The sequence below is a fragment of the Meleagris gallopavo genome, chromosome 7, assembly GCF_000146605.3.
Source record: "Meleagris gallopavo isolate NT-WF06-2002-E0010 breed Aviagen turkey brand Nicholas breeding stock chromosome 7, Turkey_5.1, whole genome shotgun sequence".
In the NCBI taxonomy this organism is placed as follows: domain Eukaryota; kingdom Metazoa; phylum Chordata; class Aves; order Galliformes; family Phasianidae; genus Meleagris; species Meleagris gallopavo.
The window spans coordinates 21,504,510-21,529,875 of NC_015017.2; the positions used below are offsets into that span (position 1 = coordinate 21,504,510).

General features: G+C 37.6%; 2 protein-coding genes and 1 long non-coding RNA gene across 7 annotated transcripts in view; 1 reads left to right on the top strand and 2 right to left on the bottom strand.

The window, feature by feature from the left end:
• Positions 1-807: 807 nt before the first annotated feature.
• On the bottom strand, positions 808-10,160 carry BBS5 (Bardet-Biedl syndrome 5). Of its 5 annotated transcripts, none has more exons than XM_010713710.3 (13): positions 10,022-10,159; positions 9,196-9,278; positions 8,650-8,745; positions 8,504-8,569; positions 6,974-7,023; positions 6,096-6,223; positions 5,052-5,187; positions 3,954-4,049; positions 3,376-3,438; positions 2,698-2,832; positions 2,502-2,585; positions 1,147-1,170; positions 808-1,033 (listed from the first exon to the last, which is right to left on the bottom strand). In XM_010713710.3, exons 1-13 carry the CDS (start codon positions 10,081-10,083, stop codon positions 932-934), a joined length of 1,125 nt encoding a protein of 374 aa, XP_010712012.1. In that variant the 5' UTR covers positions 10,084-10,159; the 3' UTR covers positions 808-931. The 5 variants fall into 5 exon arrangements, with proteins under 5 accessions (XP_010712012.1, XP_019472720.1, XP_010712013.1 ...); XM_019617175.2 differs by lacking the exon at positions 10,022-10,159 and adding an exon at positions 9,461-9,726; XM_010713711.3 differs by lacking the exon at positions 3,954-4,049 and having other exon boundaries at positions 10,022-10,160.
• A 68-nt stretch (positions 10,161-10,228) lies between these two features.
• LOC104911716 lies at positions 10,229-25,202 on the top strand. Its single transcript, XR_794132.3, has 3 exons — positions 10,229-10,358; positions 21,436-21,561; positions 24,967-25,202. It is a non-coding gene; the product is annotated as an uncharacterized LOC104911716 (long non-coding RNA).
• LOC100543473 (collagen alpha-1(XXVIII) chain-like) overlaps positions 10,365-25,366 on the bottom strand; it is a 31,731-nt gene continuing 16,729 nt past the window's right edge. Inside the window, 18 exon segments of the mRNA XM_031554211.1 lie at positions 10,365-11,908; positions 12,324-12,512; positions 13,350-13,418; positions 13,514-13,604; positions 14,042-14,283; positions 14,789-15,346; positions 15,476-15,512; positions 15,824-15,859; positions 16,496-16,551; positions 16,554-16,575; positions 17,368-17,436; positions 18,122-18,190; positions 19,535-19,603; positions 20,261-20,329; positions 21,399-21,467; positions 22,706-22,774; positions 23,169-23,237; positions 24,139-24,210. Coding sequence (XP_031410071.1) covers positions 11,901-11,908; positions 12,324-12,512; positions 13,350-13,418; positions 13,514-13,604; positions 14,042-14,283; positions 14,789-15,346; positions 15,476-15,512; positions 15,824-15,859; positions 16,496-16,551; positions 16,554-16,575; positions 17,368-17,436; positions 18,122-18,190; positions 19,535-19,603; positions 20,261-20,329; positions 21,399-21,467; positions 22,706-22,774; positions 23,169-23,237; positions 24,139-24,210 — 1,863 coding nt within the window. The 3' untranslated portion in view covers positions 10,365-11,900.

Genomic DNA, 25,366 nt, shown 5'->3' on the forward strand with positions numbered 1-25,366 from the left:
AAAAAAAAAAAAGAGAAGATAGCCAGATTACAATAAAGTACCTGGAATGATAAGTGAAAAACTCTTCATAAATGATGAGACGTGAAAACTTGTATTTGAAACGGCATTGCTTTTTGTCAAAAAGCTGTCAGTAACATAACACTGGCTCAATGACACAACCAACACAAATACAAAGGGTTGTACATTTTGTACATCCATGCTGCGCAGAATGAAACAAATTATGGAAATTTGAATCGATTATATTGGAAAAGTACTTCACTGTTCAGAAATGTGTGAATACTTTGAACATAAAACTGTATGCTATATACTGCATTATCAAAATGGTAGAGGTTTCCTTTTTTTGACATATTTCTAGGTAAAACAACATGGTGTGGCTGTTCCTGGCAGCAGGTCACAGGGCAGTGTGTAACCATGTGGGGCACAAAATTGCAAAAATGCAGCTAACTGACAGAAACTGGTGGCTGAAACAGGAGGATGGACCCTGTGCTTTTACAGGAAGAGGCTTCACTGCTCTAATTTAATTAAAAGAAAAAAAAAAAATCATAAAACCATGACACATGCTAAGAACACTGGGGGTATTGGTGTGCCAGCAGCAGCCAGGCAATCACAAAGCAGAACTAAAACATGTACTGCACAGCATTTTAGCATAGTAGTGGTTGTGAGCCATAAAATGGTAGCTGAAATAAAATGGCAGCTATCGTTCCTGTAGTAACTTTTATACCTTCATACGTTTTGAATAATCTTTCTCTTATGACATACCCTTAGTTCATATTATATAACATTTGCCTAGTTTTTTGTGTTTTTTTGTGGGCTTTTTTTTTTTTTTAATTGGCATGATCTTTTGCTGCCACTCTTGTTCAATAATACACAGATCTCACTGAATCAGTAAAGAGTCTTTCATTGGATGGGAAACAAGATGTAACCATCTAAATTAGGTCATTACTTCCCAGAGTCCCTGGAGCGTGAATCCATCCTTTAGCTTCTCTACTGCAAGTCCTAGTTCTTCTGAAAACACAGGCTCCCGATCATGTTGCTTTTGAATGTGCAAGACGTTAAAATTAAAAGACGAAAAATAAAAGAGTATACTTTAATTATCCAATTTATAACAACACAAATCTAACAGTATGGAGAAAAAGATGTTCTTACCTTGTTTTCATCAGCAAAGTAAGCCTGTAAAAGAAAGAAACAACTCACAACCTTGAGAAATCACAATTTAAATACAAGTTTGCTAGTAATTCTTTGGGTGAAAATTGGTAAGTTTTCTTGAAGAAAACACATTATATATTTTTTATTTTTATTTTATAAACAAGATCAAAGTAATTCCTATGTTGAAATCAATTACAAAAGAGTTCCAACAGAAATTAGAGACCGTTTTCATTAAATAACATCAATCTCTGAATTTTCTGACATAATAAACAAAGATTTTATAATCACAAAGTTTTCACATTGCATTTGTTATGCTAACAAATACTTTGTAGGGAATAAAAAAATAATTTTAGTCAGCAAGCAAGCTAACAGCATTTTAATATTTTCTGCTTCATATGCATCAGCATTATTAAATTTTTTAAAAAATGAGACACAATATGTAAATAGTATTAAAATGCAATCAACATCACACTCAATATAAGAAATGAACACAGAGTAACCGCATAGTTAATCAGTTTTCTACTTTTTCACTTAGGCCTGTGAAAATTATACTGTCTTTCCAGTTCTGTGTGGAGAAATTAAAATTCAAACTCTGAAAGTATCTGCAGCTTTGTGTTTGGACCAGCAGGCTATAGATGTTTGTATTTGTGAAGAAGAACCTGATCTTTAATTCAGGTGACAAAGCCATCAAGAAAACAAGCAAAATCTTCTTTTACGGAAAAGGTCTTCAACCACACTGAAGACATGGTTAAGTTTAGCATGTGAACACCTTCTACCTGTGAAATCAGATGAATCAGGTCTTTCTGGGTTGCAAGAAAATTTGGAAATTCCCAGAAGGAAGATCCTGGACAGCCTAATACATGTAATTTTATTTTTATTGCATTCATTTCTGAAATAAAGGGAGAGGGATACTAATACCATTTTCTAAGGTGGTAAAAACAGGTGTGCAACAGTTGGCAGGATTGGCTCAAAATTATTGTTGCTTTTCTAAAAATCTTTTAAATTTGAATCTCAGGTGAATGTACAGATGCCAACTCTTATTAAATCGATTCCAAAAGAAGAAAGACTTTTTTTTAATATGATGTATTTGATTGTACTGTGTGGCTAATCATCATCTTAGTATGTGGAGAAACTACATACAACTACTACTATCTACTCCTCTTTATTTTGAGAATAGTTTGTGCTAAGATTAAAAAAAACACACCCAAAGTAAATGCACACAGCAATCAGGATTTTGATTAAAAAGTATGGAGGTGTGCTTAAGTACAGAAAGTTTAGTTGCAGCTAATTAAAACTGCATGCCACTTATATTTGAATACAAGCTTCTTCCCCCCCTCTTCTGTGGAGAAGCTTACCACAAAAGCATCTGTCTGTTCACCAGGTTCTATTTCCACATCATCTTGAACCTGCTCCACTGTTAGGTCTTCAAGAGATTGAGGCTAAAAATTAAAACACTGAATAAATTCATATCTCCAATACACATTTAATGTATTTTTGTTAGTGCTTGCTAATACAGTATTGCATCTAATTTAGAACAGATGAATAGACTACCTTTTCTTCCATTTCATAATCCACTCCAAATATAGGGTTAGCTGAATAAACTTTGTGAAGTGAATTAATTTCTTTCACTGCCTCCTGTAGTTTCTCCACAGGGTCTATTTTAAAGCCAAGTACATATCCTCCACTCTGTGTAACAGAGAAAAAAAGACATTTATTATTGCGTATTATTTAAACAACTGCCTCTCATTCCTCTTCCAATGAGGATTTGTAGTTTAATGATAGCAAATTTAATTTTGATGATAAAAACATTACTTGTATTTTAGTATCTTAGTCTGCCACTTAAACCAGGAGTGAAACAAAAAATGATTATGTTTCCTTATGGGATAACTAAGCTTTAAACTGTTAGCCCATTAGATAAATGGAAAACAAATATCTTAGTAGGTCTCAAAGAATCTGTCAGAAGACACAGTCTCTCTAACAGCTAAATACTTTAAAGTGGTCAGGCTGGTTTATTGTTGCTCTGCTTAGAGACACTGTAACTCACAACAGCCATGTTTACCTGAACATACTGATATTTTAAGAAGTGTGAAGATGAATTTTTTAAAGCTGTCTTTTAATGGCCACACAGAAGGAAATCTGCAAGCGGCTTAAAAGCAGTACTGTAGCATTTCATGTGCACAGCTATCTAATTCTGAAAACTGCTATTTAAAGGCTACTAAAGCTTCTTACCTGCTGAGAACTCTCTATCACAAGAGCCAAGCCAAACTTTGAGTCTCTTACTTTTATTGAACGCTAGTGGTAAAGAGGTAAAAACAAAACAAATAAACAAAAAAAAAACATTATAAACTGTTTTGGAAATACCTGATATCATATTTTTTTTTAAATATTATTATTTTATTGTTGTTTTTTTTTTTAACACTGTAGTAATTACTACTATACCTCTTGGAAGCTTGGCTACTGGCATTCTCTCTATTTCAATTCTAAAACAGTAAAGCCTCAGGAAAAATGTTTTATCAAAATATTAATAGTTCATTCCCAAACATTAGATTTTCAGCTGACACGGAGCACAAGAGTAAATAGTTTGGAAATTAAAAATACAAGCCATTCCTCAGCATCTCAAATTGCTAATGGAAACTTCCAATTCATCTGGACAGAAAAGAAATCCATGCTGTAGTTAGTGCTGGTAAGACCAAATTTCTCCCTGACATGGGGACATGAAATACTAAGTCAATGTGAGATGGGAGCATTAACTGAATACCAGAACTTATCCCATTTCATTTTGAAAATGGCTGCTTTAAGATACTTACAATTTGTAGATATGGTATGCTGACATTAAAGCTGTCATTCATATTTGCATGCCAAACTATTCTCACATTAGTAATAAAGAATGTTCCCAAATTTCCCTATTAAAGAAAAGGTATGTTAGAGCTGCTTTGAAATACTGAGCCTTTCCCCCCTTTGATATGATGATTACTGATACCTGTTTATCACTAGTAAGGTATAGCTTTCCAATTAATTCAATAAAGGCCTGATCCTTTCCCACAGAAACCAGTGGAAATGCTATTAATGTCTGCTAGGAAGCAAGATCCAATCTTTAAAGCATACAACACCCAAGTTGAAAATCACTTGGGAGTTCCTATTGCTGCAGCAAAGCAGTATCAAATCACAGCACGGCAGACCTAGTGAGAGTGCATGGAGTGACTGAGAGTGTGCTTAACTGTACAGATCTGGAATTGGCATACAGAGTAAGTATAATGGCATGTGGGTTAAACTTAGGCAATTGTGTAGATGTGTGCCAAGGGAACGAAGGGGAAAGAACTTTTTAGCTTGTCAGGATAGTCTGTTTCCATTCTGGACTAAAGCTATACAGACAAAAATAACAGCTCCCATTTTTTTTCACAGCTCTGGATAATACCTGTAACTAGTTCCATGTGTAATAATGGAAATAGTTTCAATTTTCTCCTTGAAGTCTTTATCACTGCACATTTTAAGACCTAGATCCCCATTCCAATATTTTCAATTTCCAGTAATCGAAAGACAATATAGTCTTACAAAGTAGTCAAGGCTGCAAGTAGACATACAAACATGCAGCAGAGCACTTTGGAAACAGCAAGATTGTCTTTCAGGATGATACAGAGCTTCACACTCATAAATATCTTTTATTAACAGAAGCTGCATATCTAGTTCCTTGCACATTAGCTGAGTCACGTAGACTTTGTCTGCCAAGAAAAGAACTTCACTGTGCTGAATGGTAAATATATGAAGTCAGCTTTTCTGCATGCAATAGCTAACGAGCTGAAGAGGATTGCTTCTGAGGTTACAAAACTATAGTAGTACAGTTGCTAGATGAAAGCTGAAACATTTTAACTTCATTGCAGTCAACGCAGTCTCACTTTTCACTTTACCTGGTCACTTGATAAATTCCACACTCCATTGATTTTATCATATATTTGTTCTTGTGGCAACAACCTCAGTTGCTTGTTCTGAATCAAAGCACTTCTCAGCTTCAGATCACGATACATTTTCGAAGTTTCATAAGCTCTGAAAAGGTAAAAAACACAATGTTACAATTTCAGTATTTTTTATTACCTTTCAGTGCATGTTTTAGCAACAATGTGAAATGTTACATTTTCAACTTTCCTGATTGCACAGAAACAAGAGTACTATTAAATCTTCATCAGTGTAAACCGTTGTGTTTCAGTTCTCCTTAATCAAATTAAACTTAGAAGAGTTTTTTTTTTTTGTTACTGTTTTGGTTTCTTCTGTCATCTGTTTAAACTCCTATATTGTTCATGTTGTTTCTTTTCCTTAAGATTGTCATGTCCCAACCTGTACTGCAAAGCATAAATTGCTCCCATGTTATATAGAGTATGGACATAAAAAACAGCTTATTTTTCATTGCTAGTTTAGTCAAAAACATCTAATTATATGTACTCAAACACCAACACCTAATAATATGTACTATTATCTGTACTCCATAGCTCTTAAATAGAAAGCAACAGTAGTGTACTATGCAGACATTCATTCAGGTGGCTTACCTTTAGGTAGGAAAGAAACATCCATCTCAAATCAGAGTTTTAGTCAGACTTAAATTATCTTTAGAACTCCCACTTCCACTACATGATCAACAATCACAGACATGGATTATAGACATAAATGATGAATCAAAATGCATGCTTAAATTAGTTTTTTTGTAATTTAATTTATTCAGCTTATATTCAAAGGGTGAATGCTTTAATCCATGACCCTATTGACATACATTAATTCTCTTTACGTACAGTTATCTAGTAGAATTTGTGAGCATTCTCTCTCCTCTTTCTAAAGATTGCGTTGTCCTCTTTTGGAAAGTTTGTCAATGTTAAATATGGATAGTCCACCAGTAGTAGTAATCCCATGTATTTAATCCACTGAATTTCATAAATGAACAAACACTATTTTAAGTATGATACCTGTGCACAGCAATAACTGAAGTGAAGAGTCTGGGACTCCCAGGAACAACATTGGTAAATATGAACTCAAATCGTGTATTATTACATTTAGTCAATATATACAGAGCTTCTGTCTGTCCCCGTAATTTCTGTAAGGAAAATTTGAAATTTAATATTTTGACAGCATTGTAGCTCACACATCCAGCGGTTTTTAATCCTGATTCTACCACTGATCTACTGTTGTCTAGCGATTTACTGTTGTCTTTCATTTCTTTCTTTTTCCACCGCCACTGGGAGCTACCATTTCCATCAGCAGAACTAATGAAGCCTGGCTGCCATACATTTGTAGTATTTGCTTCTTATCATCCAGTCACCATCCTTTTTGCTCCAAAATGCCCTGGCTCTGCATCCTGTCTGTTACCTACCTCAGTAGCTGTGCCAGGGGAATAGGAGAGTTGTGCCAGCCAAGGGTGATGAGTGTGCTGAGCAGCCATGCCGTACATAGACCAGTTGGTGAGTTGGCATCTACCATGTGGCTGCCTGAGGAACCTACAAAATCTCCATGCTACTTCTTTGCTACTTGCCAAACAAATGGCTTCACAGTTGCATGCAATCAGGCTATGCATTTGAGAGCTTTCTTGGACGAAGTTACTGTTTCTACATTTTTGTTAGCAGTAGACACAACAACAGGCATTTCACTTATCAAGAACAGAGAAAAATCACAAGACAGTGTGATTACATGAGTTTTACTACCTTAGGGAACTAAGTATACAAATATGTAAGACTCTCCCAAACTAAATTCCTTTATTGCTTTTTCTGCAAATAAACATGCTGAAATAAATAAAAATAACAAATAACACCTTTTTTCAGTACTTTAAAAAGTATTTTTTGAAACTTACTGAGTTGGCAGTTCTTGTAGTTATATTTATAATGCAGTTGTAACCAACAGCTAAATGGGAAGAAAAAAAAATAACTGTTTTGAGAAAAACTGTACTCAAATTTATGAAGCACAATACTGAATTTTGTAGCTTCGGGTGCTGTTCTCAAGAATTCCATACTGTGGTTAACCATCTGGGCTCTCATCATAAAATCAAAGACCTCAGGAGGTCATCTGCTGCAATGCTCTTCTCAAAGCAGAACTAATTCCATCTGGATGCTCAAGGTAGCGTTCAGCTCAGTTTCGAGTATTTCCAAAGAAGTAAGGAGGTATTTCCAAATCTGAATATTTCCAGAGTCACTCTGGAAGCTTGTACCACTGTCAGTCTGCCATTGTGGTGAACATTTTTTCCTAATATCTAATCAGTTTCTCTTGTTTCAACTGTTCAGCTGCCTCTCATCCTATCAGTAATACGCTACAAGGCAGCCCATTTCATCATGAAGTCACACTTAGATTTTACCCTTAAAAATAAACATTTCTACAGCAATATAATACTTTGTGGGGAAAAAAAAAGAATTAAGGAGGGTCAAAGAAAAAACAGCAGCAAAATAGAAAGGATAAGAGGAGAAGAAATGAGAAGAGGGAAAACAAGGTATAAATTTCATTTTGCATCTTCTACAGCAATGTTCTGATACAAAATAGAAACAGAGAACTCATCCTTGACATTCTACATAAAATTGAAGCTATTAAGTGGTGCTGGGCTAAATCTACTGATACCAATTATTACAATTTACCACAAATCAGCCAGATTCTGAAAAAAGAGAGAGAAATGGGATTTGCTTCTGCAAGATTTTGCATCTCCAAAAGCTCAGTTCTGGCAGCATGTTTGTGTTGTGCACTTACACATGTGCACATGTATGAGAGAGCACATACAGAAGAACAAGCAGTCAGAGACCATAGTTTGCACTGCTTAGGAGCAGAACAGATTTAATTACTGACTGACTTTCAGGAACTGAGCCCTGGAAATGATCTGGGTACTGAGTAAGTGCATCTTGGCCCTACTTCAGCAAACTAAATTCCAGTAAACTAGCTGGCTACTCACACAGTTAAAATTAGAAGCTTATTCAGATCTCACAATAGTAAATTTGAAAAGGTAGGTACTTCTGGGGAATAAAAACCGTATGTGAATTAAACAGGCAACAACACAAGGTTTAAGTAATGCAAAATATGAAGAAACTCAAACTTATGTTTCTTTCTAGAAAAAAATAAAACAAGAAAGTTCCAGACAGGTTAAGCAAAAGGGACGTCTAAAATACTCTTCAATTTCTGTCCTGATAAATTGCCATTGAATATTAACATTTTGCTAGGAATTAAAATAACAGTTTCCATATTACAGACAGATTCATCAGTAACAGTTTATTTCAGACTGTATAAAAACAGCAGGCCAAGATTTTACTATTCTGGAGTGCAATCTATGGTATTGTGAACATATAGCATGCCGTCACAAAGGAAACAGCATATTTTCAATTGTTTAATAGAAGATAATACTTACAGAGATTAACTCTGGGCAGAGACAATGAGCGCCAAATAATCCTCAAATTTGTCACAAGCAGTCTACCTGGAAATAAAGGGTGTAAATAGTTTTAATCTGAATAGCTACCATTAAAGTAAACATTCAATTCTGCGGTAAATATTTACCTCTAGTTTTGCAACACCATAATATTCCTTCCTCTTGCCAGGAAGAAGAAAAAGAGGATATCCCTGCAGGACAATCTCTATTCGTCTTCCATTGCCCTATTTTTTTTAATACCAGGAGAACAAATCCAGCAAGAAGGAACAAATGAAAGAACCTCTATGTATACCAGCACTCCTCAAAACCAAAGACCAAACAGTAATTGATTCCATATCCACCTGACTGTAAAAAAGCAGAGACACAATTAGCACACTGCTGCTCTGAGAGGGGAGGAAGGGCAGACAGTGCATTAAGAGCCCAGCTGACTTCATGAATAACCTTGCCTCTTTATGTCACATGCAAACTTCTCCAATTCAGCAGCACATCCAGCCACAGGAAGGGTCACTGAGCATGCTGGCAGCCCTACACACTTATACCTTCCATAACTGAATGAGATACTATTTGAAAATACTCCCAGCAGAAACAGATCTGTGAAACAGAAGGGTTCATTTTCTGAAACAGATGTAGATTAACTACCAGGAAGGTTACAGTTTTCCTGAGCAAGTAGGTACCTCTATCTCCATTGTTTCCTTTGGTATCTTCAATGGACTCCAGGCAGTCTATAAGGACTTCTCCAGATCTCATTTTCATTTGCCTAAAAAAGGAAAATAAATAAATTAATTAAAAAAAAAAAAACCAAATTAATGAAAGATTGTATTTATTCTCCCAGGAAGGGCTATTTACATTTCCTCACTCACTTCCCTTTTTCCCTTTGCTTGGTGCATCACCTTACAGCAAATGCACATCTGCACGCACACACAAATCAACCACACATACCTGAAGTCGTCACTGCCACATAGAACACATGAAAAATACCGATATCTTTATTCTTAAATTGTAACAGTAAATAGCCGTGTAGGAAGTGTGATAAGCAAACTGCACCCGAACACTGGGAGAAGGCACGTGAGGGCAGGGTAGAAAAGCAAAGAGCTCTTGTGGATCTCAACGTCTCCTGCCGTAATTTTGGGCCCACTACACAGACATTACAAAACAAAAGCATTCCCGTGACGTGAATTCCCCTTTTACTTTGACTTCCCGACGCCAGACAACAACACCCCTCCAACTTATAGCTTATAGCTACGTTCGGGTGTTTGTTTTTAACAGACAATAGCGCCACCTCGCGGCACCTCAGCCGCACAGCACAGCCCACCCCGCCTCCTCTTTCCGCCCCTCCGCGTCACGTGACGGAGCAGCCATCACACCGAGGACGTCCCAGCACGCACTGCGCCGCTCAGAGCGGCCTCTACCCAGTTTATCGACAGGCAGCGATAACTCCGGCCGTCTGGTCGAGTCCCCACAGTCCCGCTGTAAGGGCGGGGCAGGCAAGCAGGCACTCACTGCGGGGAGATGTCGAACCGGACATCTCTGTCCTCCCACAGCACGTCAAGCACGGCGCTCATGGCTGTCCGCTGCTTCCCTTCCCTCCGGCGACACCTCGCGCCGCTGTGGCAACGGGGGCGCTGCCGCGCGCTCCCGCAGCGCTCGGGATTGGCTACCGACCTGGAGGGGGCGGTGCCCGTTCTCCCGTCCCGCCCGAACCCCGTGGGGCGGCGGCCGGAGGTGCGCGGGGGCGTTTTGGCGGGAACGGCGTGTGTGGGCGTTGTGTGAAGGACGGCCGGGCGCCTCGGGTCACTGGGTGCGGCTTTTCCTCGTGCCTTAGATGTGTCGGTACAAGGTAACGGTCACGCTGTGGATGAACATTAGATCAAACAAAAAGAACCCTGTGAAGCTGGTAGATGTAAAATGTACTTCTAATTTAGAATATCTCAAAAAGCGTATCCAGATGAATGTACTTTAGTTGTAGTATCTTACCATTCGCTCCTCCTCCTCCCAAATAAATAAACTTTTTCCAAAACCACGCCGTGCATCAGGGCTGGCCTGCCGAACGGCAGCTCTGTGGAGAAAGACTTGGGGCAGGTCTTGTGCTCCTGCATGTGAAGGAGACCCGGAGCTCCTGGAGCACAGTCAGCAGAGGGCTCCCAAAATGATAAAGGGGCCTGAGCACCTCTTCTGTGGGGAAAGTGGGAGAGCCAGGCGTGCTCAGCCTGCAGAAGAGAAGGCCCAGGGGGGAAATTTGATCTGTGTGTGTGTGTTTGGGAAGGGACAGCATTGAGAGAATGGGGCAGTGGTGCCAGATGAGATGCTATGGGCGCAAATTGTGTAAATAATGTTTAACCATATGAACACGGGGAAAAACTTCTTTCTTGTGAGTGCTGGCTCAGGTTGCTCAGAGAGGTTGTGGAGTCAAAAGCCATCCAGACTCAGTCCTGGGTGATGTGCTTTAGGAGGCCCTACTTGAGCAGGGAGTTGGAAATTTAGCCATTTCTTGGATGTGCCTTAAAATTTTTATGGAAGTTATTCAACAACTAGATGTCATTCTTGAGGCCTAATTCAATTTTCCAATTTCTGTTTGCTCGGGAAAAGAAAAAAAAACATTCTGGCTTCATATGCAGGAGTGCCTAATCCATGGCAGTTCCTTAACAGGACTATGGCAGAAATCCAGCTGTATAATCAGGAACACACCTAGCTGTAACTCAGTAGTGAGAGCAGTTTTCAGTTCTGTAAGGCTTCTGCTTACCCACTCTCTATTCAAGCAGTAAAAACAAAAACAGTTTATTAGAAACAAGCTTTTAAGTATATAATTCAAGTAATAAGAGACGTATCAAATAAATGTGAGCACAAACATGAAAAGCCATAGGGCAGTGACAGGCAACAAAGAATACACTCTGCTTAGTTTGATGTTCTGAAGATAAGTTAAAGGGTTTGTAAGGAACAGTAAAATAATAAATTGCATTTAAAAGTCAGGGCTTTTAGAATAGAAACATATGACAAGAACCATTTTAGGCATGAACTAACCTAACTTGTTGATGTCAGCTACTGGTGTAGTCACTTATACAAATTTGTGGAAGTGTTTAATTTCATTTGTCATGTACCTTGATAGTTACTGGAAACTGAGGAGAGCTGCTAGATAAAAGGTCTGCATCTAACACAGATGGGGTTGGGAGAGCTGGGTAGCTCAGCTACCTCCTTGTCTTGTAACCTGGATAGCACGTAGGGAACAAGCTGTTGCATTCTCTGTTTTTATCCAGTAACCCCTGAATAGCAGTTGCATGTAATTCAGAAGTTGATATTCTGTGCTTGAAATTAAAGTAGGATTTGTGGGAACACTTTTCCTTAAAGAAAATGAAGACTTCATTGCAGAATCCATGCCAACTTGTCAGGTTTCTGTAACAGAGAGGAAAGAAGTTATATGACTTCTAATGACCAAAGATTGTTTTCCAAAGCCATACGTATAATTTAAAATGAAGTCAGTGATTGTGTAACAGTAGTATTTAGAAGGAAGTATGATTGCTATAAGAGCTATGCTGGTCTTTATGGAAGTTATGAATTCCTGATACTGCTGGAAATGTGTTGCTTTGTTACATAAGGACTAAATCATAAAATATGTGCAAAAGAAATTAAAGCATGCTTGCACATGTAGATTTTTTTAAAATTAGTGAATGTATGACTTCACAGTGTTAACGTTCTTTAAGTTAGTGGGTTCAGTTTTACATACCATACTTGATACTTCATGATAACCCAAGTAAGCAAGACCTTCATCTTGCTAGTTATTAATATAGAGATAGATGCAAATTCTTACCTCCAGAAGAAAATACACAAGCCTCTCTACATTCCTCTTCACTCTCAAAACGATTTGCATTTCCATCACAGCCACCATACCAAAACTGAGCACATGCATTGGCTTGTTGATCATAATACCATTTTATGATATAAAAACGGCATGGCCCTTGATCCAGCCTTAACTTGCATCGGAGGTCCAGAACACTTCCTTAAAAAACAGGAAGAAAAAGGAGTGGACGCAATTATGTGTAAAAATCAATTGTGACACGCTAGTCTCACTCACTCTAATAATACCGTTGGATAAAAATACTCTCTCTTAAAGTTTAACATTGTTACATCAATATTCTACATGTATCATTGGCAACTAGTATCTGGAAACTTAAAGCGTAATAGAGTATTAGGCAGCTATCTTAGTCATATCCATGTTCCCAGGAGGCATGCTCTTTATATGTTGTTTTTCCATCACAGTATGTTGCTACTGGAATCCAGAAGTGTGAATCCCCAAAATTATGAAAGGAACACATTCAGATTTTTCATATGAAAAGAATGAATCCTTTGAACAGTCAGTTTATTATTATGCTTTCCTTCAAATGACTAAACACTTTTTCCTGTTTCTCTTCTGAAAGAGAAGTCTGTCCAATTCTGAAATCACTATGTATCTTCTGTCCTTAATGAGGCCTCCCATTTCCTGATGGGAGACTGACCCTTTCTGGCTAAAGAATTCTCTGCTCACTGGCCCACCTCACCTGGTACTGCATTCTCTCTTTGATGCCATTTATCATCTCTGCCTCAAGTTATAGCTGACCTTGTTCTCTGAGATGAGCAGTGGGATTTGGAACTTGCAGAGACAATAACCGGTTAATAGGCTGGCCAAGAAGTGCAGCTAGATTTTATAAAATCCTGAAATGTTGTCTTTTCCACAGCATGGGCTCATGAAATCTTCAGAACTGGATGGATTCAACAGATTGACTCTGATTTAAAGCATTATAAAAATCAGTATTAGGGTAAGAGAGAAGAAAATGACACCCTGGGTATTATCTATTACCTAGCTTTGGTGTGAGCTTTGCAGTTGAAAGCACTTTGTCTGAAGATGATGGTGGCAATGATGTCACAGCTGTGGGTAAAAACAACAACAGAATGAAGCAGTGATTTTTTTTAATCAGCCAAAAGTAACTAGAAGTTGAAAAAAAATAACGGTGATAAAAATACCTCTAGTGTCCACTGTTACCAACGGTGATTGTTCTTCCTTCTCTAGATCATCTTCATAAGCTTCCTTAACTACCACAGTAGGTACATCAGTCTGAAATAAGCATTTTATTTTCAAATATTGTGAAGTGTCTCAAAATGAACAAGCCTGTTAACATTTACAGGTTTCCTAACACTTCTCCTTCCCATCTACCCTGACTGCATTGCTAAGAATCAAGATTTCTAAGAATCAAGATTTTAACCTCACCAGATCAGTTTACCAGGAGGGTTGTCAGTCCCAAACCTGCTGTATTAAACTCACTATCAGTAACAGTATCAGGACTAAACTGCGGCCATTAAAGAATTGCATGCACGCAATATATGAACTTTTATTCAGAACACCAGCACTGAGCATAGCAAATTAAAGGACCTACTGCAGTATGTGCCTGCAGAAATGAAAAGAAGTTAGATATTGCATCAGGCAACAGAGAAGAAAATAGGTTAAAAAAAAAAACAACACCTTCATTCATAAAATATGCTGAATTTTCATACCAGAACCAATGGCTGAGGAAGATCACCAAGATCCAGAGGACTTTCTATTGTAGATACCCCAGGTGTCTGTGCTGACAGTACTTGCCCATTAATACTGTTGTTCTGAAGCACGTGATATGAAGGACTTGAAGATACTGAATGGAAAGATGGTCCATTTATGCTTGCAACATTTCCATTACGCTTGTAAATGAAGGTACCATGCTCATCTTCACAAAATTGGTTGACTAATTTGGACTCCAGAGCTGTTTGAAAGAAGTTAAAATTCATCATACTGAGAAATTTAATGGATTTTTCAAATTTAGATTATTCATGTGTGTAAATAATACACATGTAATCCAGTACACCTTTGGAATATTTATACATATCTAAGATCATTCTAGGCTCTCTGAACTATGTTTTTTATCATCACAGATTTACCAGCCTATAGGTCCTCTACACGATGCACATTTCCACTCCAGCAGGTCTGCAGTGTGTGAGCACTCCCTCTGCTTAGGAAGCCAGTTTAAACGATTGCTTTCATAGCCTGTAGGTGACGTCTTTGGTAGGCACAATGTGCTCTCTTTCATGTCACGGCTTATACCATGACTCCTTAAAAGAAGACAGTTTTATCTCTAGGTTCTCATAATTTTGCACCTTGTAAATAACCCTCATCATATCAAAACGTAATTTACACAAATGTAACGCATTTTTTTCCTCTATTCTGAGAATCATCAGATATAACACAGAATAAAACTGCAGCAAACACACCTGGGAGAGTATTAAAGTCATCGATGAGATACATATGCTCTCTGTCCGGATCTGAAGCGATCAGATTGAGTTCATGCACAAACTCAGCCTGCGTTGGATCGGAAGTATTTACAATTCCTATTGCATACATTTCGATGTTTGCTGCATGAGCCTCTCGAACGACAACATCCAGTTTCACCGCTTCTCTCTTGTCCGCTTGGCCGTCAGTGAGCACAACAGCTACCTTCCGCACTCCTGTTCGAGCACCTAAAAACCCTTCCTGGGTTGCTTTACGGATAGCAGTTCCTGTGTAGGTGCCTTCTCCCATGTACTGCATTTTTCTAATTGCTCGTTTAACATCTTGTTGGGTTGTATGCTTGTTGAGACCAAATTCTAGCTGAACTTCTAGACTGTACAGTACAAGGCCAATTCTGGTAGCATTTCTGCCTACAGTTACTCTGTCTACTAATGCAGTTACAAAGTCTTTGATAATCTCAAAATTCTCTGGTCCCACGCTCTCAGAGCTGTCAATCACAAATACAAGCTCCATAGGAATTTCCTTACATTTAATACCACAACCTGCAAAGGAAAAATGAAAAAAAGCAAACAGATCACAATGACTACTGGAGGTTCTTCTGGAAAGAAAGAAAATACAAATTTTACGAAGAAAAGCAGAATGCGTAATAAAAAAAAATCCTAAATACTTACCACATATCTCCTTAATTAGTTTAATTATATCTTCTCTCTGGATATGAAAAAATTAAAAATATTTTAACAATTTTCTCTTTCAAATGATGTATAAACTTGACACTATCAAAGGTTTTGTTTACTAACTGTAAAAAAAGATGTAGAAGAGGAATATGTCAAATCATCAGGAATTTTAAATTCCTTATCAGCATGAAATAGATGAGAATAAGCCTTTAAGTGGTTTCTTTCTATATTATTACTGCCAGAAAACTCTTTCTGGAATAACTTACATAGGATTTCAACTGGTAGTACCTTGTATTTTGTTTATAGTCACATTCTAACAGGTCTTAAATAACGGAACTTGCTTACTGTTAGGCCTTGCTCTCCCTTTGGTCCAGTTTTGCCCTGTAACAATGATCATTAATTAAGCTATGCAATTAGTAACACTGTAATTCAGAATATGACTTCATCAGTACCGGTATTAAAATAATACTTAGCTAATAAGAACTTTTGCTAGAAGACATAGTTTTCCTGTGATGCTAGCTTGTACCCACCATATCCACAACCTTTTAATGTGGCAAGGCTTGTATGGTAGCGGATGACCTCATGTCTTCTGTTGAATCACTGATTTTCAGTTTACATATACTGAATAGCATGCAAATGCCAGAACAGAAGAGTACATTTTGTTTTCTAGCTTTTGGAAACCAGCAGGAATTACAAATTTTCCTCCCTAAACCTGTTCATTAGCGTTGATGCTAAGTCTGATCTACCACTACTTGGCAGCCACGTAATAGGACTGCATAGCCCTATCTTCTTACAACCTGACTGTTGGCTTTCACCGCCTTGAGAAGGAACCCACATCTGTGTTTTGAAATTGGGGTACTTAGCACAGAAATGTCTTCCTTATACTTTCAAATATCTTCATATTTTCAGTTTCTTAAGCGTTTCAGATTAAGAGTAGTTAAATAGCAAGAAAAACACACACCAGCTTTAGAATTAAGCAGTGTAAGAAAATGGATGTGATAAAACTGAGTTACTCACAGGTTCTCCAGATAAACCAGGATCACCCACATTTCCCTTTTCTCCTTTTTTCCCTTTTCACCTGTTGCTCCTCGATCTCCCTTTGAAGTTGCGTAGATAAGCAGACAAAGTGTAAGTCAATTTTTATTACATTTTTCACATTTATTTCTGGCTGCTTTTGTTGAATTTACCTTCAGTTTCTGACAAGAGTTAGAAATGTTCATTAGAGACTGTTTAAATGAATTAGTATCTGTGAATAATTTGTACTATTAAGTATTTCTATGGAGAAAAATAGCTCAAGCAGTTTGAAAAGTGAACCATCCCAAACAAGTATATGGAGACAGGGATGTTTCTTAGGATACTGCATGATGGAAGTGAATGGAAGTGTTTGAGGAAAATAAGATAACGGTAGGGAAACTGAGAAGAAGGGAGCAGGAGGATTTGGATTGGGTGATGGAAACGTTCTGAGAAACCTTTTGGCCTAGGAAAGGTGTTCAGAATAGCAAACAAAGGAAATAGTGCCTTTTGATTTGATTTCCGTTAGGCTGTGGAAGTTCGCATATTCGTTATGAACTGATCTCGACACACCTTTCTTTTAGTACTGATGTACTCCTGAAATTTTGCATAACTGTGGGTAAATGAAAGGCAACAATGTTAAAAACAATATCTGTATTTCTTCTAACTGCACTAGGAGATAAGCCTCGTACGATACTAAAATATGCAGTGCAGAGAGAGATGCTGCTGTTAAACATTAAAAGGGCCATGCGAAAGGCTGAAGTTTTACTCAATCCTGATCCCCTTTTCAAAGAATCTTCAGTGAGAGCTGAGCAGACTGAGCATTTTCAGTATGTTGGCTTGGGTCTCAGGCATTCTCTCTGATTTCAATATCATACCTTCAGTCCCAAAAGCCCTTCTCCAGGGGGGCCTCGTGGTCCTGGCATTCCTTGAATTCCTGGTTCCCCCTAATGATAATCCAGGTAGCGATGTTAACTCTTTGTAGTCATTCATTATGCATTAGTTTTGAATGTTTAAGCAAAGTGTTTCAGCTGGATTTTAACAACTATCTTGATACACCTGAGGCACTGTAATGGCTTGCTTATATTTCTCAAATACTTCAGTAGTATGTTTACTCTAAGATTATATTTGAAAACGGCTTGTTATCTAATTCTCCTGTTCCCTCTTAACAACCTACTTTGCTCCTTCTCATTTCTCCTTTCTTTCTTTTGTCTCTTGCATCTCTTTAATATGTTTCACGTAAAGGTACAAAATAAGGGGAAAATGGGATATTTTACTCCCAAGTCCAGGATAAAGAATATTCTTCTACCATAAGTGGTAATTCATGTAGCAATTTCAAGGTGTTTACATGGGCATGAGAGACTGAGAAAGAGGGAATGTTATTTTTCATTTTGGCTCATTCTGGGAGTCTGTCTTTCTCTGAAAATTCCTCCTCTCTCAGTCCATACACCCTTGGGCTTTCTGTTGTTAACAGCAGCAGATACAGAACAATTTGTAGATGCTCACATTAACTTTCTCATTTGTCCAATCTCTGGCTCTCTTATCATATAAGAAACAACAATGTGAGACTTGTTTCTTAATTTCTAAATACTGTGATGGTCAGATTGAACACTCAACACAGAGTCATCTTACCTTAATTCCTTGAATGCCTTCACCAGGAGGTCCCAAAGGGCCAGGCAGCCCTGGGCGTCCTGCAGCTCCCTAGAAAGAAACCCTGCATGTGTTAAATTCACTACTCATAATGAAAATGCACAACATATTGTTGTACGACTGCATAATTTCCTGTCAGTCCTCTGCCACATTCAGTATCTTTTTGAAAGTAGCGAGGACAAGATTTCTCTGGCTGACAACTTTTTTTTTATCCTTTATCATATTATTCAAATCCAGTTAATTCTTCAAAACAAAAAAAAAGTCACTCAGGACTTTACAGCCAGTGACCTTAAATCACCTTGCTGACAGAGATGATTGTTGTCTGAAGGATGGATTGTGTTGGTGGGACGCCGGACATTGAATTAAGATTTAAGAGAGGTTTATTATTTCCTAAATGCTATGCTATCATTCATCACCGCTGAGCTTACACAGTAAGACTTGTAGAGACACATAAGAATGTGGCACTGCAAATAGTCTCTTGCTGCCAATGTACAAGATGGTTTTTAAAAGAACTCTAGAGAAAATATTACAATTTACATTTTTCATAGGAAGTAATCAAAACATAGACAGTACAATGTTAATTTTATACCTATATTGCTATTCTAGTATCCTTGTGTGAAACTCTCAGTTTCTTCCATTTGTAAGGATCATTTGTACAGTGAAACAGGTGGGATTAGTGCTTTCCTATTGCTTAACCATGCACCTAGCCACGTGGGTGGGGAACAAAGCCACACTATATGTGTGATACATTATGATGTTGCAAAATCCTACTTTTGTCATGTTTTGGTTCTTTCACATTAATGTTCACATTAGGAAACAGTTTTTGTATTAATAGACTTCTGAATTTGAGCTGTAGAAGCAAAAAAAATCCATTTTGTAAGGAAAATTGTTCATTTCCAGGCATTTTTCGTGGTGTATTTTCTAATTATGTTTACACTGGAATATTATTGATTGACTTCATTGAGTGGGGAAAAAAGGGTAGGAGGAATAGCTCAGCAGTTTGCCTGTAGCTTTAAAAATAATATAGGCACTGGTAAGTGCTTGCCAGACCAGTAATCCTAGGTCAGGACAAATGCTAGAAGAAGTGTTTGCTACCAAATTGGAGCTACAGTCTGCAGGACCTAATATTTTGTTGCTGATCTTTGTGCAAGTTATCACCCTAATTCCTCTCCTGCATTAGGAAAATGGCCATGGTTTAAGGCTGGTTAGCAGAAATGTTTCTGCTATTCTACAAAATGAAGACACTGTATTTCTCAGTTACCTGTTGGATTACTTGTTTCTAGTGTAACGTGAAGACAAAACATACATATCTGTATGCATGATCACACATTTTTATACTGTATTTTTCTTTTCTAGAAAATAGAAGATAAAGATGCAAGTGTTTAAATAGCTTACTTTTGGTCCTGGCAGACCTTCTCCTGGGGGACCTGGAAGACCGACTGGTCCTCTACTACCAGGAGCACCCTGAAAACGGATACTTTAAAAAATAAGTAGTGAATACAAAATTTGACTTGTCTCTAGAATTATCAGCATCTGCTGTACTCAAACAGGACAAGGCAAGGAAAATTGTTGAACAGATCACTGTAAATATAAACAGTGCTATACCATGAATACTGCAGGCAGAATAAGGACATTGGGGTGTATCAGTGGCTAGTGGTCTAAACATATCAAGACATGCACGGTCAGTTATGCAATAGTTAGGCATTACAATTCCCATATCACAAAATAAACTCCAGTTCCTGCAAGTCAAAGATCTTTTTGCTTTCCTGCCTGTCAGACTGTGGTCACACTGGCATATTTCTAGCATACTTTTCTTGATAGTGTCTTCAGACAGTTAGCAGATTGATGAGAGTGAAAAAAGATGTACATTCTTTTAAGAGACATTAGGCGTGTTTAAATAGCTGCAGTCAATCTATCAATTACCTGTATTCAAGTAAGCCTGTAATCAGCATCAAGATGGGTTCTGAACTGAAGCTTGAAGATCTTCTATGGGATCTACGTTTTATTTACTGACAATTAAAGCTGTATGAAAAAGACAATCTGCCTGTGATCTATGGGTAAGAACTATATGTACATGGAGTATATGCATGCATTTACTTTTCTTGCAGTTAAGATCCGTACCTTAGGTCCCGGTAATCCAACTCCCTCAGGGCCTTGCTCACCAGGAAGCCCAGGAAGGCCTGGCAAGCCCTGAAAATTGTGTGCAGAGATAGAATATTAATTTTATTTCAAGCTGTGTTGACTACATGCATTTGTTAACAATATGGCTCATAGCTTGAATACGTTGACTCTTTGTGGGGTCACTGTGGACTGAGGTTAAATTCCACTCGGGTAAGCTAGAAGTTGTGTCACTGGTGGTTGCATTGTATGTTCTACCTCAAGCAAGAGACTTGCATGTGTCATGTGTCCAGAGTGGTTGGTGCAAAAGCACTTATAGGATTGGATTGCACTGAAATGCCAAGAAGTATTATAAATGCTTCAGCTTCAAATTTCTGCTTTGATGTTCATTAATTTTTACTCCTAATGTTTGTATGCATCTATATAGTTGTCTTTTGCACAAATAAATGCTAGTATGTAACCAAACTCCCCTGACTCTGGCCAGCATGACAAAGCCAGGACTGGTGGAACAGGCTATGTGGGGCCAGTGCTGCGCACATATGCTCTCTTGAGGGGGAAAAATAGAGAGCTTTTTCTCTTTGTATCCCTTTTTTGCAGATGTTTTTCCTGTCTACCAGTACAGACTTCTGGCTGTGAAGTAGGTTAGCCAGTTCCTTGTGCCACCCTCAGCCACCCGATGACTAGAACTGAGGACAGACTGCTCTTCTGACTCTGGACAGTAGTTGCTTTTTCAGTAGTTCTGGAAGATTGACAGTCACCCAGAGTTCATACCTGTGTATGTGGACACAGCTGTTCAGCTGGGCTATGTTCTTCTGTTTGGGCTTAAAATTCTGGGTGGCTGGGCAGAAGATAGTAACCTACATTAAGGTTTTGAAGGAACTGATTGAAACTTCAGTACTACTATAAAAAAATTCTCCTATTGGAACACGTTGCATTGTGTAATCAGGAGGAGTCAGGGACCTGTAAGGTCTTGGACTAAGAGGAAGATTTCTTTTTTCCTTCCATGCTAAAATGCATTACACAGTTGAAGAGCCTAAAATACAAAGCAAAGCTTTCCTGGCATGTCAGCCATGGAGGCTAATCACTTTGCTTTACCTATTTGTTCCCATTTCACATTAAAAAGAAACATCTGTAAACTTACAGGTGGACCGGGGTAACCATCTCCTTTCGCCCCATAGGGCCCAGGGAGTCCTGGAAGGCCTCGGTCACCCTGACAAAAGCAGGAAAAACAGATGAACTGACTGCCAATGCAATTGCTAGCAGGAAATATTCCATGAGCATGAAATTTCTTTATCAGAGATACTGTAAGTTGATTTTTATCTATGCATGTATATTACTGTAAATTATTGTAAATTATCAGTACTAGACAATACCAGATTAAAACTGGAATATTTAATAGCGCTGTGGTTATACAAGACCTTTCACTTCTAAGTCAGTAATCTGAATCTTTTTTAGAGCTCTGTCCACTGTAATTATGATTTACATTTAAGAAGGAATGGCTTCAGTTGCACTATTTTCTTATCATAATTACTATTATTCTAGTTTTGAATGCACAAACCCATCCTGACAGACAGCCAAAAGCTGCTCTGAATTGCACCTGAATGGATGACATGAGCGGATGACTGTTTGTCTCTGCAGCTGCCGAAAATATGGGCATGCATAACAATGCCAAGAAAATGCCCATGCAGAAATTTTATTAAAAAAATGAAATTGTAGAAGGTTTTACCCTGTACAGCTCATCAGACATATCTGACAGTGAAGCAAAAGCACAAATACTGATAGCAAACAAAACTTATTAATAGCAAAATGCTGAGAGCAGCCAAAATTCAGTATTTTTTCAGGCTTAAGATCAGTCAGAGGACAAGGGGCAGGCAATATTCAAGAATATTGCCAAATTCGCTTAGTTAAAGCCTGAGGAAAAGCTAAATTTAACACTGAGACAGTACTATAGAAGTGCTGGAGAGAAGTCCTTAGAGATTAATTACTCTTTCATGTTCTTTCACTATTTAAGGAATCTCTTCTCACATGACTGGATTGGCTCATGTCCTAACATCTGTTTGGAACTTATGTATGGAACTCTGTGCCATACTTAGAAATGAAGCAGTTTACCTAAAAACTGCTCAGAAAAAAACAGCTGCGTTTAACAGAAATGCTGTTGTAAGCACATAAATCATGTGTTCTCACTGTATTCACTCACTGAAATTTAAAAACAAGGTTTTTTTTTTCCTGGTTCTCTGCCATCTGAAAGCTTATGATTCACAGAGTCTGAAAGATTGACTGTCCATGGTCATCTGACTCTGCAAATCCTTATACTATACCAATGCAGTACAATACATACAGTAAGTGTTGTGTAACACCTTGCCACCCTCAGTGATAGGTGTTGCTTCACCAAAATCTTGCCTTATTTTACAGTTCTATCAGAAATTAGTTTATCAGTTCAGGAGCTACCTTTGCTCCAGGGAGCCCAAAACCTGGTTCTCCAATTGGTCCAGCAAGACCAGGTAGGCCAATGTCACCCTGCAATGAAGAAAACATGTACCCTAGTTGCATATATTATTAAACACCAACTAGTGATTGTTTTTGGTTTTTTAATTTTGCTATATATACAATATATATAAATGCAGGTATTTAAGATAAACACTAAGAGCAGAAGAAATAAAAGTATTTTGATACTAAGGCTCTCAAAGCCAAAGACAAGAACACCTCAAGCTGGCAAATAGTTAATACCAGGCCATGATGGTAACTAGAATGGATACAATCTATAACTCTATTGGTAGGAAATAAGTTTTATGTAACCTCTTATGGCTGAAATAATTTACATGAATAGTACCATGGCCTACTTTGTAGTTTTCACACCGTGTTTAGAAGTACTAGGAAGTACTAGGATTTAGAAATACTTGGAAGATGTTACCTTTGGTCCAGGCACAGCTCTTCCAGGAGGGCCTGGCATTCCAAGACGTCCTGGTACACCAGGCTCTCCCTGCAGTGAATGAAGGAGAGTGAAAACAGTGCTGCCTTTTTCTCTGAAAGTAGCACGAGCATCTCTTGGAGAAAACATTTGTGCATATTAAATTCTGTTAGAAGTTTTATTATTTTATTTATATTCTGTTTTATTTATATTAAATTTATATTAAGTGAAATCTAACCATTGAAGAACTGATAATCAGTATAGTTTTGATTTCTCAAGGGAAATGAAAAGTCCCTGAATAAATACATATTACTAGAAATCCTTTTCTTAGTATATTCTAGACTCAGTCCAGCACACCCAGCACTCAAAGCCTCCTGCCCAACTGTGTAGCTATACAAGAAAAAAACATTTTTTTTTAATGTCACAACAGATTGTTTTTTTCCAAATAGTCCTTTCAGTGTACTTTATTACCTCTTGATTTTTTTTTTTTTAATCTTACGCTGAAGTACTGCTGTATGAACTAATAGCAAAAGACTTAAACTGTAAGATAAACTCGGGGTAGCCTTTCTCTCACTTTCAGTAAGAATTCAAACTGCAAATCAGTAGAAAAATACCAGCTGTGAGTCTGATCAGTGTAAGGGAAAATGAAGTTGTGATCCATGTGTGTATGCCACGCACCGTATTGTCTTCCCAAATATTTCAGCATAGAATGACACTATTATTATCCTCTAACTTTTTTCAAGTCAATTCTTCCCTTCTAAAGGAAGCAACACAGTGAATATGAAGTTTCTAAAGAATGCTTCTGGATGTTTATAATTATTGTGGTGTCTTGCTTAGGAAAACCTTAGCTGAACTTGGGATTTTTGGTAGTTATTTTTTGAGAAGTTCATTTCACACAGGTTATTTCTGAAATCTAGGATAAAGCAGAGTTCTGGAGGAGTGTTTTACACACACAGCGTGACAATGAACATACTTTAGCTCCTGCAGGCCCAGGCGCTCCTGTTGGTCCTGTTAATCCACGTATTCCTCTCTGACCTTGATCTCCCTACAGAAACAGAGAAGATACGTCACACCAAAATATTGAGTGTGTTATCTGAAATTAATTGTGAATATCAGTGAAACAAGGTGAAGTTCTATATTGCAGCTGGTGCACATGGGCTCTTTCCATAGCTTTCATTGACAAGCCAGCTAATTCTGCTCAATAATTGTCCAGTTTGGTATTTGTAAAATTAAAACCAATTAGATCCCAAGTGAAATTAAATTAACTGAATTGCCCATGAATATTACAAAAAAAAAAACAACAACCCAAAAGTCTTAAAGATCACATATACCCTTGCAGCTGAAAAATTGAGTAATTACGTGGAAAAAAATATTGTTCAAGAGAACTAATCAAAACAGAAAAACAGATTTACTTGAAGGTATTTTTTGCAATTAAAAAAAAAAAGGCCACTATGCCCTCTCTAACTTATCAGCTTGTGGTTTCAGTCAGAAAAAGCCAAGAATACATAGTTTGTTAAGTGCTAAATGGCTTTAGTCTTTATTAAGCTGTAATACTTATAACAAAAGTGAGAGGACTATGAGTTCAGTCACTCTGAAATGCTCAAACAGTCATTAATTTTGATGATACATGATTTATTGGTACATGACATCTGCATGTATTCCCTACCTAAGGTATTCTGAAAAGAGATGTCTTGATTTTTTTTTTCCCCTCCTGAGCTGTCTTTAGCATTTCTGGCTCTTTACAGTTGTAATACTTAATATGTTTATTTTTCTTCTGTGATATTTATTCTTTTTTGTCTAGTGTTTGGACAACGACAATATTTCTCAGGATAAAGATGCTGACGCGAGAAACCAGGATTACTTCTCCATTTATGGATCAGCACAGAAAACCAGTACAAGAGGCAAAACCCAAGGAGTCTCGCCAGTTATTCTTACTAAGAAAAGCAGTAGACCCAATAAAGATAAACCTACCTCTCTGTGAGACTTCTTGTACCAAGCATTATAATAGGTACTGAGCCACTGAACTCTTTTACTATTATTAAAAAAAAATTATGAAAATGGTGTTGTGGATAGTATTTTATTAACTTCACTATTTTAAAAGTTGTTGTTTCAGGCTGAAAGAAACTCTACAGCTAGCCACTTCTACAAACAATTATTAACCTATTTATTGAGATTTATTTTTTAATTACTTACATTGGAGC

Excerpts from the sequence above, each read along its gene's own strand:
- BBS5 (XM_010713710.3), bottom strand. The coding sequence starts at position 10,083 with ATGAGCGCCGTGCTTGACGTGCTGTGGGAGGACAGAGATGTCCGGTTC. Across the intron at positions 8,570-8,649 it reads ATGGTGTTGCAAAACTAGAG|GTAGACTGCTTGTGACAAAT; the intron begins GTAAATATTTAC and ends CTTTATTTCCAG. Across the intron at positions 1,034-1,146 it reads ACTTTGCTGATGAAAACAAG|CAACATGATCGGGAGCCTGT; the intron begins GTAAGAACATCT and ends CACATTCAAAAG.